The sequence below is a fragment of the Metopolophium dirhodum genome, chromosome 6 (genome assembly GCF_019925205.1).
Source record: "Metopolophium dirhodum isolate CAU chromosome 6, ASM1992520v1, whole genome shotgun sequence".
Taxonomy (NCBI): Eukaryota; Metazoa; Arthropoda; class Insecta; order Hemiptera; family Aphididae; genus Metopolophium; species Metopolophium dirhodum.
In genome coordinates this window covers 189,531-204,486 of record NC_083565.1, presented here as the reverse complement: position 1 = coordinate 204,486, position 14,956 = coordinate 189,531, and the positions used below count along the sequence as shown (strand labels likewise).

Here is a 14,956-nt window from a genome sequence, read left to right as displayed (position 1 = left end):
TTCAGTGTTTTTCAATTTACTTTTGTGTTAAAATAAAAAAATAAATATATTCTAATACAAATTACTATAATATTATTTTACGATCAATAACTTTAGTCCAACCACTGTTCTCTATGTTACGTTTTATAAATGCTTACCAACGACATATTATATGAAAAAATTATCACAGATATTTCATCATCTATTTATAGGTTTTAAATATTTTACACTTAATTTATTTTAAAATTTAAAAGTTAAGTCTTTTAAACAATAAAAAAGGTTTATAAAAACTTATAATGCACATTGTACATATTTTATATGTACACCTACCTATTAAAAATTCCGGACGACGTTGCTTTTCCATATTTTCCAGTTTAATGACAAAAGAGTTTGTCCTGGTAGGTGAAATTTGTTTCGGTTTATTTTTCATTTTATTTTTTTTACCGTTTCTTACACTTAATGGATATAATTATGATTTCGGCAATGTGCTTAAAGTACCAAATCCCTCCAAAACCGTCTTACAGTATTAAAAAAGTTTCCTAATTATAAACTTTTGTGTGTATAAGGCACCTTTTCTCGTAACACGTCATATTGGTCCTTTTCCACTTATGAATCATAATATTATGAAAATAATTTATTTACCTACTCTCTGGTGCATTATAACGTGTAAATTATCAGACATCTTTAAACACGTCTTGAAAATTAGTCGCTTCCACTGTCTACACCCCTCGATATAATATTGTGTATGGAATATTAACTTGCACTGTTATACGTTACCATGGCAAATTAATTTTGCACATTTTAACACGAGTATGAAATATTAAAAAACGAAAACGATTCACGTATAATAAATTACTAATTTTTATTTTACTCTTAATGCACGACGAATTAACTAAAGTCTACGTGATACTATTCAAATTTAAATGCTTAACAGCTTACATTTGAAAGGATAACATTTTCACGCATATTATAACACTTAACTAATTTAAAACACCAAATAACGCATATTTGTGAAAATATTTAGTAAACTGTATTATAATATTTTATACCCACGCATAATTATCTTAGAAATTGCCGTGTTAAAACACGTTGAAATATGCTCCTTTAAAAAATATGTCTGACTGGCGAGCGCTTATAAATTGAGTTTTATTATGTTCGCGTATTGTTTTATATAAAATGAAAGATTTACTGGGTTATTGCAATAAAAATGTATTGTGTGCAATGTGCATAAACGTTAATAGGTTAAACGATGTATTAAGCACAGACCATTCTTTGTTTGGATCCCGAAATTAATTAAGGAGATAAAAGCTTTTTTTGCCCATTAATATTGTATGTTCAATATTAATCACTTCTCTCTATATTAATCGCCATACTTTGTTAAGGTTATTACTATATCATATAAATAATTAATAAAAATCCTATAGAAAGCATCTCCGTTTATAATTATATCCCTTCTCAGATAATTAGTGAACATCTGAGAATAAAATGTTAAATTAAGTTGACATTTTAACACCGTTAACTAACAAATTTTTCCAATAAAAATTATAATATTAATAGGTAGGTACCATAAGTTCAAATCAAATGTATAAGTTTTGAAAATAAAACTTAACTAGAAGCTATATGCTGCTTTTTTACTTGTTTAGTTGTTATTTTGTTTAATACACGGAATTCGTACACAATAAATTGTGTGCATATAATTTATTTTATGCTTAAAAGTATTTCTCGTAATGTTTAATTGTCGAGTGCATATTATGTTCAAATCACTCAAAATATAAATTTTGTATAATATTTTTGATTTCTACACTACCATTCGAAATATACAATATAATATTAGAAGGTAGGTAGGACATTAACACTAAATATGTTTTTGAGCAAATCGATAAAATAAGGATTCTTTTGTATAATGAAGTTTAATCCGTCATGAAATATTTGGTATAAAATCCAAAACGAAAAAAGTTCAGACTTGTTTCAAACGCGTAACCACGGAATCCGAGGTATTTAGTTTCAAAAACAAAATTCGCAACCATAAGTATTAGGTATACAACATGAAAATGGTATTAGTTTGATGATTTAGAGTATATTATTTTAACTATGTAATAAGAATATACGTATACAATTGTCGAGTTCATTAAGACGTGAAGCGCTTCATATGCATGTTATAACCTGAATCCACAGAGGTTCTCAAACTGTGCTTCACGGAGATCTAGGGCTCTGCGAGAGTAATATTTAAGGGTTCTATGGACATAATACCTATGCGAATTGAATTTAAATAAAATAATATTTGGTTTATCGTGATTATTTGGTAAATACCAAATAACACGCATATTATTTTGTTTGCAGTCGAAAACGATATTAGATGTGAGTTGGTTGATGGTTGTGTTGCCTTTATCGTTTATTATGGTTATAATATTATAGAGAACAAAATTAACACGTTGGTGGACAGTACTGCTATAGCAGTAATTTCAAAAATTGATGTCGGGGGACACTTTCAAATATTACTGTTATAGCAGTAATACGAAAACCGTCGAAAAAATGTCAGTACTGCTATAGCAGTAATTAATTCTATGGTCTTATATGAAAGAGCATATTGTTCTGCCCCAGTAGATTTCAATAAACCATCGGGCACTGTCAAAATGAAGCATAAGAAAATCATTCATACACATCATTTTTTTTCATGAGTTATGACGTATATTATTCTATGAGCATTCCTCATTTTTGGAGCTGCATAGAATTTTGTTAGCAATATAAGGGAACCACGTAGTACAAAAAAGTTTGAGAACCACTGAGTCCTAAAGGAACCGGGTAGGTATCCACATCTAACTATGTTAATACATAACATTACGTTTGTACGTGCACTACGCCACTACATGTATTTTAGTCCCTGCAGTACTATAAAGTACACTCAATATAATAGTCTATACAGCTTAGTTACCTACATGATATTATATTATTATGTTCTAAGCTCAATTTATGGCATTCTTCTCGATTTATGATATTTATTTATATAAAATATAATGAACGTTGTAGGTACCTATTTATAAAAATATAATATGACTGGAGCAGTTTTATTTTGTAAGGTAAATCATTATAATAATATTAAACGACGACCGATGCATGCCACGTGTATTAAAACAAATTGTCTTTTACCGATACCGTGTTATTTTTATCCGGGCGCCATTATCATACACCATTTGTGACTTTTTGTAAACATAATTTCAAACTCATTTATTAATCACTTGAACAAACACTGCGCATAAAAATTCACTTGATAAAAATATATGCAATAGGTACACACAGCGTGCTTCGAGAGTTATAATAATAGTATATAATAATATATTAAACGCATTAAACCTGATTAAATTTAATAATTTATATTTGAATTATCGTAATTATACCGAACGAAAAAAAGTCTAGAACGAGATTACTGATTAAAGTTACGTGGATTTAAATATTAATTTAAATGGATATTTTCTTGTATGTGAAATTTATTTTCTGACAGTTTAATATTGATTTCATGTTTATTTTATAATATTATTCGAACTAATGTTATTACTCCGATATGCAAAGATTTCTGAAACAACTTTTTCGGATTCTAAATATTTACTCGACCTCCGAACGCGTTTCTATTTCTTAAAGTTGCCCATCTATCTCTCTTGATCCACTTTATCACATTTTCGTTATTATATTTTACCTTTTGTTTAAAAAAAGTTAGTTAAGTAAACAGAATAATATTATTAATCCCGCTTTATATTATCTGTAAGCTGTACTTAACACTATAGTTGATGACCAATCTATCATTTTATATTTTTGGAAAAAGTATGAATAAAATAATAATTACCTATTATCTGAATACCAGATTCATTAGATAATAATAGAATCTATACACATGCGTTAAGATGTTAGTATGATAAGTTTTATACAAACTTGCAAAACCAGAAATCCATAAGCTAATAGCTACATTGTACGCATACAAGTATAAGTTATATACTTTAACCGTAACTTAACAAACATAATAATTGTTTATGAATATAAAACAAATAAAACACAATTATTATAACAAAAATATTGAAGAACAGTGTTTGTTCTACCTGCGCTGAAAAGGATAGCTATTCAATCCAAACATAATACCATTGATGATAAATACTAGTATTTATAATCAATGATAATACCTATACAAGTACGAGTTCCGGAGTACCTGATATCCGATTGTCTGAAAGTTTAGATAGGTACTATTAAAATAAATAATTCGAAAAACTGAACTTTGTTATCCATATTATGGACTTGATAATACGATATATATTACTTACACTTAACAGATCAAAATATAATTTATCATAAAGTAGTTTATATCATATAAAAATAAAATTATTATGTTAACCCTTCACTGCATGCAAGGGCACTGGTGCACTGCGTTGTTTCAATGGTTATAGTAAGCGTAATATGATTTTTATTGATAATCATTATATTGATAAATAAAATCTATAATATGATAAAGCAGTTTAGAATTGAATTTCACCGCTAGAGTGTATCACGTATTCCATATACCTAAAATAAAATCCACCGAGTAACGTTATGAAATATCCGTTATCAGTCAATGTTGTAATGTGTGTTGTGACGAAAATAAAATCGATGGGAAATCCAAAAAAATATCATCATACTTCATATCTATTATTATTTATGATTATACAAATACCAAGATAATAATTTTATATTGAATACTGTAAAATTACGTATTTTGTTCTAATGCATTGGTGCACTTCCATGCAATATAGGTACCAACAGTTATTAGTGTTATTACTACTTCCGACTCCGTCGATTTTTATATTTTTATGGAAGTATTTTTTCGAATTATTTATTATTTAAAAAATCAAAATGTGTGATAATTTAGTGAATAATGAATCAGAAATTCAACGAATTTTAAGTATACCTATTGAAAGCGACGATGAGTTCGCTGATATTGGTCTAAGTGATGACGAAAATTTTGAATTGCCCGTAAGTTACTTATAATTATTTTTATGAGGTATTAGTATTTTATTATATTTAGGATTTTTTATTTTATAATTAGGAATTATTTGAAAATGACGACCGCATTTTAAATGAAACTATAGACGATGCTGATAATATACTGAATTATCCCGTGTATTTTTCTGAAGAAAATATAACTAATTTCGGTTCTTCAACGTCACAATCCCCTATTGTCATTCAAATTCCATCAGATGTACAATCTTTGCCAACAGAATCTGTTTCACCATCTTCGTCATTTGTTTCACAAATACCTATAAGTAGAAACCGTAGATCCACAAGAAAACTAATTGCTTCTAATAATTCTAAAACAAAAAATATACCAAAAATAAAAAAGTTGGACCCGATTTGGAGAAAAGGAAATTTTTCACAGAATATCGAGTTTATAAAATTTTTTGGGGAAAAGCCAATGCCTGACGAAATAAAAGAAATGAAATCACCTAAAGAATTTTTTTCTTATTTTTTTGATAACGAATTATTAGCACATATTGCCGAACAGTCTACACTTTATAGTACTCAACAAAATCCCGAAAAACCAAATAAAATAACGATAAACGACGTACGACATTTTTTGGGCATAATTACAATGATGTCAATCGTCCATCTACCAAATACGAGGTCATATTGGTCAGAAAATACTCATAATAAAATAATAAGAAATTGCATGAGTGTAAATGTGTTTGAAAATATTAGGCGGTATATGCATTTTAACGACAACACTTTAGATTTACCTAGAGATAATCCAAATCGTGACAGGGTTTTTAAAGTTCGGCCACTTATTGACACACTCAATAAAAAGTTTAGCTCTGTACCTATCGAAGAAAACTTATCATTAGATGAGCAATTGTGTCCAACTAAAGCTGTATCATATCTCAAACAGTATCTCCCTCTGAAGCCTCATAAATGGGGGTACAAATTATTTGTTTTATGTGGTGTTTCTGGCTACGGTTATAACTTTGAAATTTACACGGGAAATGAAAATAAGGAAGACGAACGAATTATACACAATGAACCAGATTTTGGAGCTACAGGCAACATTGTTGTGAGAATGACTAGAATGGTACCGGAAAATGTGCACCATAAGTTATTTTTCGATAATTACTACACCTCATTACCAGTTATGATATATCTAGAAAAAAAAGGCATTCACACAGTTGGCACATTTAGACGTAATCGTTTTCCAAACGTCTGTTTGACAGATGATCGTTTATTGATGAAAAAAGATCGCGGATATTCTGAAGAGTGTTTCACAGTGGTTGAAGATGTCCCTATTTCAGCTGTTGCATGGAAAGACAACAAGGTAGTACACGTATCCTCAACTTTTGTAGGTGAACTCGAAAAAAATGTAGTGAGTAGATTTGACAAAAAAAAAAAGACCACCGTTATTGTACCTAGGCCGAAAATCATTGAAGTTTACAATAAACATATGGGTGGGGTTGACCTTATGGATTCTATGATTGGGCGCTATAGAATAATAATGAGGTCTAAGAAATGGTACATGAAAATTTTTTACCATTTGGTTGATATGTCGATTGTAAACGCGTGGATTTTGTATAAAAAAGTTACAAAAAAACCAATGAAACTAGCTCAATTTCGAGAGCAATTAGCTGTGGAACTTTGTCAAACAGAAATGGAAATAAAAAAAAAAGGCAGAAAAACAAAGGAATCGTTGGAAAAACAAATGCTGGAGAAGCTTGAAAAAAGAAAAAAAAGGACACCAACTGCAATTATTCCATCAACCCATTTACGTTTGGATGGGCATCAACACAGAATACAATTTGAGAAAATTCGACGAGTATGTAAACTACCAAAATGTAAATTTCAATCATTCGCTAAGTGTACTAAATGCGATGTTTTTTTATGTTGTAATAAAGAAAGAAATTGCTTCGATTTATTTCATTATACCTAACTGAATTTGTTTTATTTTTTATTATTATTTTAGATTTTTTTTTTTTTTTTTAATTTAATTTGTATTCAAAAAATATAATCATGTACTTATTTATAATTTCATTTTATAATATTGCTTTTCATCAATAAATATTATATAAATTTTAAAATTACATGATATACTAATGACGCATAGAAGTGCATACATGCATTTCAATATTTGAGACGTAATAATTATTGTTTGTCGATAGTGCATAGAAGTGCACACATGCATTTTTCAAAATTGAGTCAAATTGAGTACTTACATTTTATAACTGAATTTTTTTAATAATTTTAATGGATTCTACAGGTTGTAATCTATTAAAAAACATTTTTTTTATTATTTAATAAAAAATCATGCAGTGAAGGGTTAAATTATTGTTGACATTGTATTATGCGCAATTCATCTGTGTATAAATTTCTTTGAATCACTCTCAATGGCTATAGCTATAACTGCTGTCGAACGGATTGCTTAAATCGATATTAAAAAAAAAAAAACATTGAAAGTCAATAATAAATGTGTTAATATTATGATCTGTTTGTTTATAAATGTTTACGTATAAGTAATTCATTTTTAAATTATATATACTATACTATTATATGTATATAATTCAGCCAATAACCGTCATCAACAGAATAATATCTTTTTTCATAATACTCAATGTACGCTAGAGTGCACTACGTGTATTGTGCGACGTAGTATCCGGTCACATTGCCACTCCGCTTAAGAAAATATTATAATATAATAAAATAGCCGAAGGAGAAATTCTAAAATGATAAATTAATGATAAAACTAAAATGATATATTTTCATATCAGTTAAATTTATTTCCTAATTGTATTGATATAATATATTTTTAGATACGATTAGGGGTTACTGTCTTGGTTTTGTGTAGGTAATCAGTGAAGTGCACATCATTTGATTCAAACAAGTTTCATTAAAAAAATGCCATATTATAGTAGCATAATAATACATTTATAAACGAAAAAAAAATGTCTACCCTGCGAAATGATAGAAATTGATTTTGGCGGAAAAATAATACAATTTAACATCTGTTCTCAATAAACAACGGGTGGTTATGCGGAGGAGAGAGTTACTTAAAACTGCTGGCCTTACTGATTAGAAAAGTTCAAACAGTTATTTTATTGGTTCCGTCATGTGGACGAGCTTACACATTAACCATGATTCGCATACACGTGATCGCATGTGTGTAATGTTTGCAAGTTCCCATATTTTAACTTTGTTATTGATGTACTATATTATGTTCCTAGATTTTCTACGGTCCTTTTAGAAAACCGCTTGTGAATTGTTATACTTGTTTTAAATTATATTATAATATGTTTAATGTTTATATAATGCGTATATGTATTTACGCCGTATTTAATTTTCAAACTTGATTATTTTATTAGTATCGTTTTCGTGGAATTTAAAAGGTCTAGTACTCTAGTACATATATACAGCTTAATAGTATAAATTAAACAAAGTCATTTTTCTTTGAAAATTAAGTTTGTTTCGGGTATCAACTTCTATTTTAGTTATAATATATTTTATATTATACAGTAGCATATTAAAAAAAAAAATGTGTTGATGTATATAGTTATTAATCTTTCAGAGTTTAAAAGCTCTGATTAATTTATTTGTATATACAAGAAATACAATTATGTCCAATACCACAATTTGTGTCTTCACTTTAATAGAAAAAAAAAAAAAAATTATTTTATAATTAAATTTACATTGCACATTTTGTCATTAAAAATTAAACTAAACGAAGAAGTTGCTATTTATAATAAGACGTATACAACTAAAAATATTATATTCATCATGAACGAAGTACCTATAGGTATAGTAAAAAATATTTTAACATTTTGAACGAATGTATTTAAATCACTTCAAATTTTAATAATTTAACCAAGAAAAAGTACCAACTAAATGAGTATCTTACAGGTTAGGTTTAACTGTTAAAATAATTACTGCATAACGAATAATTTACTATTATAATATTAATATTATATGTTCCAATGGTATTAAATCTACTATCAAAAACGTTGTTTTCATTACATCTAATACAATATAATATTAGTTGTAGCTGATAAAGCATATTACTAAAAACATTTTATGAATTAGCTTTTTACGGTGTACTATATTATTAAATATTTTAGAATCATGCAATTAATATTTCTTATGACTTATGAGTTATGAGATATAATTTAACTTTTAACATTAAAACATATATTAACATTAAATGAAGCGAAAAATGTTTTATTGTTCTATGACTAATGTTGTTTTACTATTATTACTGTTTAACTTATAATTTGTTTTTTTTTTTTACAATAAATTATCAATAATAATAACATTATGATGTATAGTAATGTTTTTTTCCAAGAAACTTGAATATTATTAATCTATAAATTGCCAAACAAGGCGTACTGGTTAGGCAATATAGCTACATCTCTGTCGTGGGTCCATTTGTCTGTATTTTTTGTAAGGTTGGTATTGATATAATATGCAACGTAGCTCGAGAAAAGACACGAGTGAGTATAAGATGAAATTAGTATGTAGCCCATATATTATCAATAAATACTTTTAAAAAGGCAATTATAGCTTTAAGATAACCCAAAATGATTAAACTATCCACGGGCTTTGTTTTTATGCCATAATAATTATAATTTAATTAAAACAATTTTAATAAACAATAATTTATGAAGCAGTTTTATTAAAAAGTATGCAAAACCTAATCATCAACTTTGATATTATGAATCTATAATATGTAAAATCTACATAATATACAATAAAATTTTAAAATAAACCATTTATTTCATATTAAAGACATTAATAATATAATTTATGTGTTTAGGTGTCTGGCTTCAGTCTATGCTCTGAGTGCCAGCACCATCCGGTGCTATTAGTTCCCGGATGGGTAACCACCCGAGTTCTTAGTGGCAAATTCTTGACCGTAACCATTACAATAGCAAATGGCCATACCTAGTTTCCGGGCTCAAGATGACTTAAAATATATTTATTACACATTATATACATATTATATTAAAATAGATATACCTAAAATACAAAAACGATGTCCTATGTTTATAAAAAATATAACTTAAATTAGAGTTATATCTGGATTATATTTACAATTTCTGAATTAAATTGATGGATGCGAACAATCGTTACAGCACTCGTTATATAAAACGTAATGGAAGTGATATTTGTTGATTTATTTCAGAATATAGGTACGACGACGTTTACATTTAATTATGATTTATCAAAAAGATTATCGTACACTCTTCGGCAAACTTACGTCTTCTAATTAATTTTGAAAGTATTTCTTTTTTCAACAATACATTTAATATTTTTTATCGTCTGAAGAAATGTTTAGAAAACATCAATAAACTGTTGTTATCTACCAAACCCGGTGAGCGTTACACCTTTAATATATATATATACAACACGTACGAGTATATTATTATATAGCTAAGGTATTTTTTTCATTCCTTCTAAACCTGGAGCATGGGAAAACCTAATGGAATAGAACGAAAACCGATAACCAGCTTGCTGTATGCCGTTTATCGAATTTTCATCGAAACATTGTCTTACCGTAAACTTTATCCACTCGTGTCTCGTTACAACCAAACGAAGGATTCCTCCTGTGTATTTAAAAAATGGGCTCAACATCGACATTAAATAAACACATTAATAACATGGTTCAACTGATCTGAGGTGTTATCGACACCGACAGTAAGGGCTACAGGGAAAAAGATAAAAGTAAATAAAAAAAAAATAGGATAATATTATATCATCGTAATAAAATTTGTTTTCAAACGAACTGATATGTGAATCGAGTTGGGGAATAATTAATATCACGGTCAATAATATTATACAGGTTTGACTATACCTATAACGACGGTGTATTTAAATATACCTCTATATGACTTTAAAACCGCAATACTGAACATTTTAGGAATATTGACTATTATGGCATATCCCTATGGTCCCTTCAGTTGTTCTACTCTATTTCATTCGACTTGTAAGAATAGAATCGATGATGGTCATAATATCTTTTGTTTTCTAACGCAATGAATCGATTATGAGAATTTTTTTTCAATTTCATAATGTTATTGTTTTAGTTCATTACAATTTTAACGTTATAGTTCATAATATTTTGTCATTCTCGAGAAATGGAAAGTATGCAGACGTTTTGGATAGGATATTGCTATCTTTCATTGTTTTCAGTAACATATATAATTTTGTTTAATATTATTTCGCAAACCTAAGGATTCTAATTGTCTGCAGATGAAATATATCCAATAAAATAAAATGTAGTGCGGGGGTACGAAGTGGCCGACCCGAGTTCGATACCTTGGCCGCGGGCGGCATTTTTCTTCGGGCAAGTCACGGAGTCCGGAGAACAAGTGCCGCCATCCCCCCACCCGGGGCACGGCAGAAACCTACGGGTACCCCATTAGAAATTCTGCCAAAACACAACACACACGTGTACCAACCTACCCAGTTTAAAAACCTACAGTGCCCTCCCCCACACCCAATGGCCTATGTAGCCGCGGGTTACCCAATAAAAAAAAAAAAAAAAAAATGTAGTGCCATTTATATAATACAACATGTCCATATGTAAGCTACATATTGTTATGCTAAGATTCTTTCAAAATATGTCGACAATTATGGTATTGTTACAATTTAAACGTTCACTTAGAGAAATAAACAACTGATATAGATACCTATATAATATATATCAGCTGTTAAATATATATATTATGTAACTTTTAAAATACCACTTGTGTTGAATATTGTAGAAGTAATAAAATAGTGTTGTAATAACAATTTATACAACTTATTTCACTCATATCAAAAAAGATAAATGAACGAAATTGTAAAAATAATAATAAAATTACTTTAACATTTTTAAATTTTTTTTTATTTTACTGTTGTGTAAGTTATGTTTTTACTAAGAATCTTTTCATGAAAAAACGTGAAAAGCTAGTTAAATATTATGAACCATATCGTTCGTATTATCAATGTACTAAGTTTATATTGGTTTTATAAGGTTAAGTTCTCCACAAATGTTATTATAATATTATGTTGTTTAAAACAAATATACAAATAATATAATATATCTTTAACAGCAATTAATTTGTTTTCCTAAACAAAAAAATTGTATTCTGTCCGGGTCTCCTAGGTACATAATACGACGATTTAAATTCACAACTGACGTTTAATACGATTATTTAGGGCATCGATGATGCAAAATTATTCGAGTTAAATGGTATTCTATAGTTGTTTAATTAAATCAAATTCATCAATTTGGGATATTATCTTTTCTATCTACGCTCACGCGTTTTCACTTGAATCGATAATTAAACTGCTGTTGCCATGGGAGCTATTAATTATTAATCGTAAGAAAAAAATACGATTTCAAAATAGTAATAATATTTTAATATAGGCACCTATTTTACGAAATAATACGCTTATATTTAATTATTATATAGATATAGAAACAATATCAGGTGTCTGATAAAATATTTAATTTTACACAACAATCAATGTACTTACCTATAAATTATGACAATAAACAATACATTTAAATTGCCTCGTACAAAAAACAATTTTCAAGCATACAGTAAATGATTTGTAGACATATTTTATTTTACCGTATTTTTCATTTTATTACAGCTAAGCTTATGTCGCAATGACTCAACACTATTAATATTTGTAAATGTTTATTTATTTAGTAACATTATATCAATATTTGTCATCCACTGTTTTTGGCGCAACAGAAATTGGAATTTCATTGTCTTGTTGAATGTCAACAGATGAATATTGTATTTGACTAATAATTTCTTTGTTATTAAAAATGACCATGATTATACTTATTGAACCAATTATTTTAATTTTTTTTTGTTGTTGTTGTTCTTTAGTGCATTGACATCCTCGCGGTACTTTCTTTGACCACAATATCCTCTTGCAGGCCATTAGTGAAGTCTCTCGACTGTATCATCAACTACGATACATCAACATTTATGATCCCACGTATTATATTATCGTAAAAAATATTATACTCGATAACCAAAACCGTTCGTGATTTACAGTCTAATAAAGTTTAAATCTGACACGTTGCAGCCATAATATTAATGGCCAACATTTGTCCGTGTAGTTCTTCGTGTATAAGCGTTGTATTAGTAAATACATAACAACACATTTTATATTCCACGAAAATCTCATTCATAATAAATAATAATCATGAGTGCAGAACTGGGTGAACACTTGAAAGTTTCGACAAACTTTCCACACATACTCAACTCTTGGGGGTATTTATTTGTAGCAGTCAAGATTTGCTACTAAAGTCAGACCAGTTTTCCAGACATTAAGACTTACTATATAATAATTACTTTGACTTACACTCCTGATACAGGGATATACTGTTATACCTAGAGTCCTACGAGTATAATAAAATTGTTAGGTATCTCAACATTAATATTTAGAAGACAGTAATTTAATTATAATACATTTGAATATAAAATTACAATTTATATGCACAGTGTCATCATCAAAAATATCAAATTTAATAAATATATTTTTTAACAAATAATATATGGAGAATCTGATATTTAAGTTGGAAAACTAATCAACTGTCATATAATAATATAATATATTTAAATTCGTTGTGATTGTAAGTTATTATTAGTTATTTAAGATACCGACAACGTTTGAATAGAGGATTACAATACTCACTGATAATAATATGCAATGAGAATCAATAGTCACTAAAGTTTAATTTATACTGTAATAATATCGTTCCTGTTAAGTTTACAAAAACTTTTGGAGGCTTTGACTGGAATCACTTCAGCACTATATGCACGTGGTAATACTGGTATTAACTAGGGGTAATATTTTCACATTATTTTAAAATTATTTTTGAACAGAATGCACTGAGGCCCGAGGGTTTTATAGGTAAGTACTATAAATTAGGAAAATAATTCGTTTGAATTAGGTATTATATAATTGTTACAACTTACAAATAATTTTGTATTCCAAAATGTCTTCTTAAATTAGTTTTATAACTTTAAATAGTATCAACATTTACAATATTTATGAAATTATAAATTAACAATAATCATATTATGTCCATCGACATTTTGGATAGCTTATAACATTTAAATAATATGTTTTTAATCAACAAAATTACCTTTTTAATCAGTTAATGGATTCAACGTATATAATACAATATATAACATTTATTGGATAGATATGATTTACACAATACTCTATGATCATCAAAGGATTCTATTTTTGTATAAATTATTATATTTATAAAATATCAAAAAAACACTTAGAATAATTATACGAGTATTCTAAAGTTGAAATATTAAAATCAACAGTTGTTGTGTACACCGTAACGTATTATCTTTATAAATCATAACATTTTTTAAAACCGGATACATCAAAATGTCATTAAATTCTGATGGAAATTTGATCACGATGGGTTTTATTATTATTTTTTATATCAGTATTTGTATTGAATTAATATATTTCACCGATGCGATTTTTGATATTTACATATTTATTTCCTATCTGACAAATCGCTATTTTAGGGTCCACCTAAACACTACCTACTCAACTCGTTACACAATTAAGGTGTCTACCAAGGAAGTGACATAGCCCCTCCTTTTACTCAATTTTAACTCATGACATCCCTAAGACCTTCTATACATCTCTAAATACATATGTTGACGACACGCTAATAACCGCCTTTCACAAAAACCACGTTACAGTCAGTGATATGATTCAAAACCATTAAGATATGATTAGCATGTGAGCAAACAGGTAGAAAATCAAAATAAACGAATCTAAATCTGTTCAAGTAACGTTTTCATTTAGAAATCTCGATTCACCACTTGATACGTTAAATAATCAAACAATTCCAACGGCAAATGAAGTTAAATATCTTGGGCTTACCTTAGATAAACCCCTAACTTGGCGGATCCAAGGGGAGCATAGGGGGGAATTTCCCCCCCCCCCC

The 14,956-nt window shown here is 28.2% G+C and overlaps 1 protein-coding gene across 1 annotated transcript; it reads left to right on the top strand.

Moving 5' to 3' along the window:
* The first annotated feature begins 4,851 nt into the window (after positions 1-4,851).
* Positions 4,852-9,913, top strand: LOC132946595 (piggyBac transposable element-derived protein 3-like). The gene is made up of 3 exons (XM_061016644.1): positions 4,852-4,971; positions 5,045-6,796; positions 9,782-9,913. The coding sequence occupies exons 1-3, from the start codon at positions 4,852-4,854 to the stop codon at positions 9,911-9,913; spliced, it is 2,004 nt and encodes a 667-aa protein (XP_060872627.1).
* The last annotated feature ends 5,043 nt before the right edge of the window (positions 9,914-14,956 follow it).

Bases quoted from the DNA above. Each gene is read 5' to 3' on its own strand.
- LOC132946595 (XM_061016644.1), top strand. From the start codon at position 4,852: ATGTGTGATAATTTAGTGAATAATGAATCAGAAATTCAACGAATTTTA. The intron at 4,972-5,044 runs GTAAGTTACTTA...TTTTATAATTAG, and splicing joins ACGAAAATTTTGAATTGCCC to GAATTATTTGAAAATGACGA. The intron at 6,797-9,781 runs GTATGTAAACTA...TTATGTGTTTAG, and splicing joins AATTTGAGAAAATTCGACGA to GTGTCTGGCTTCAGTCTATG.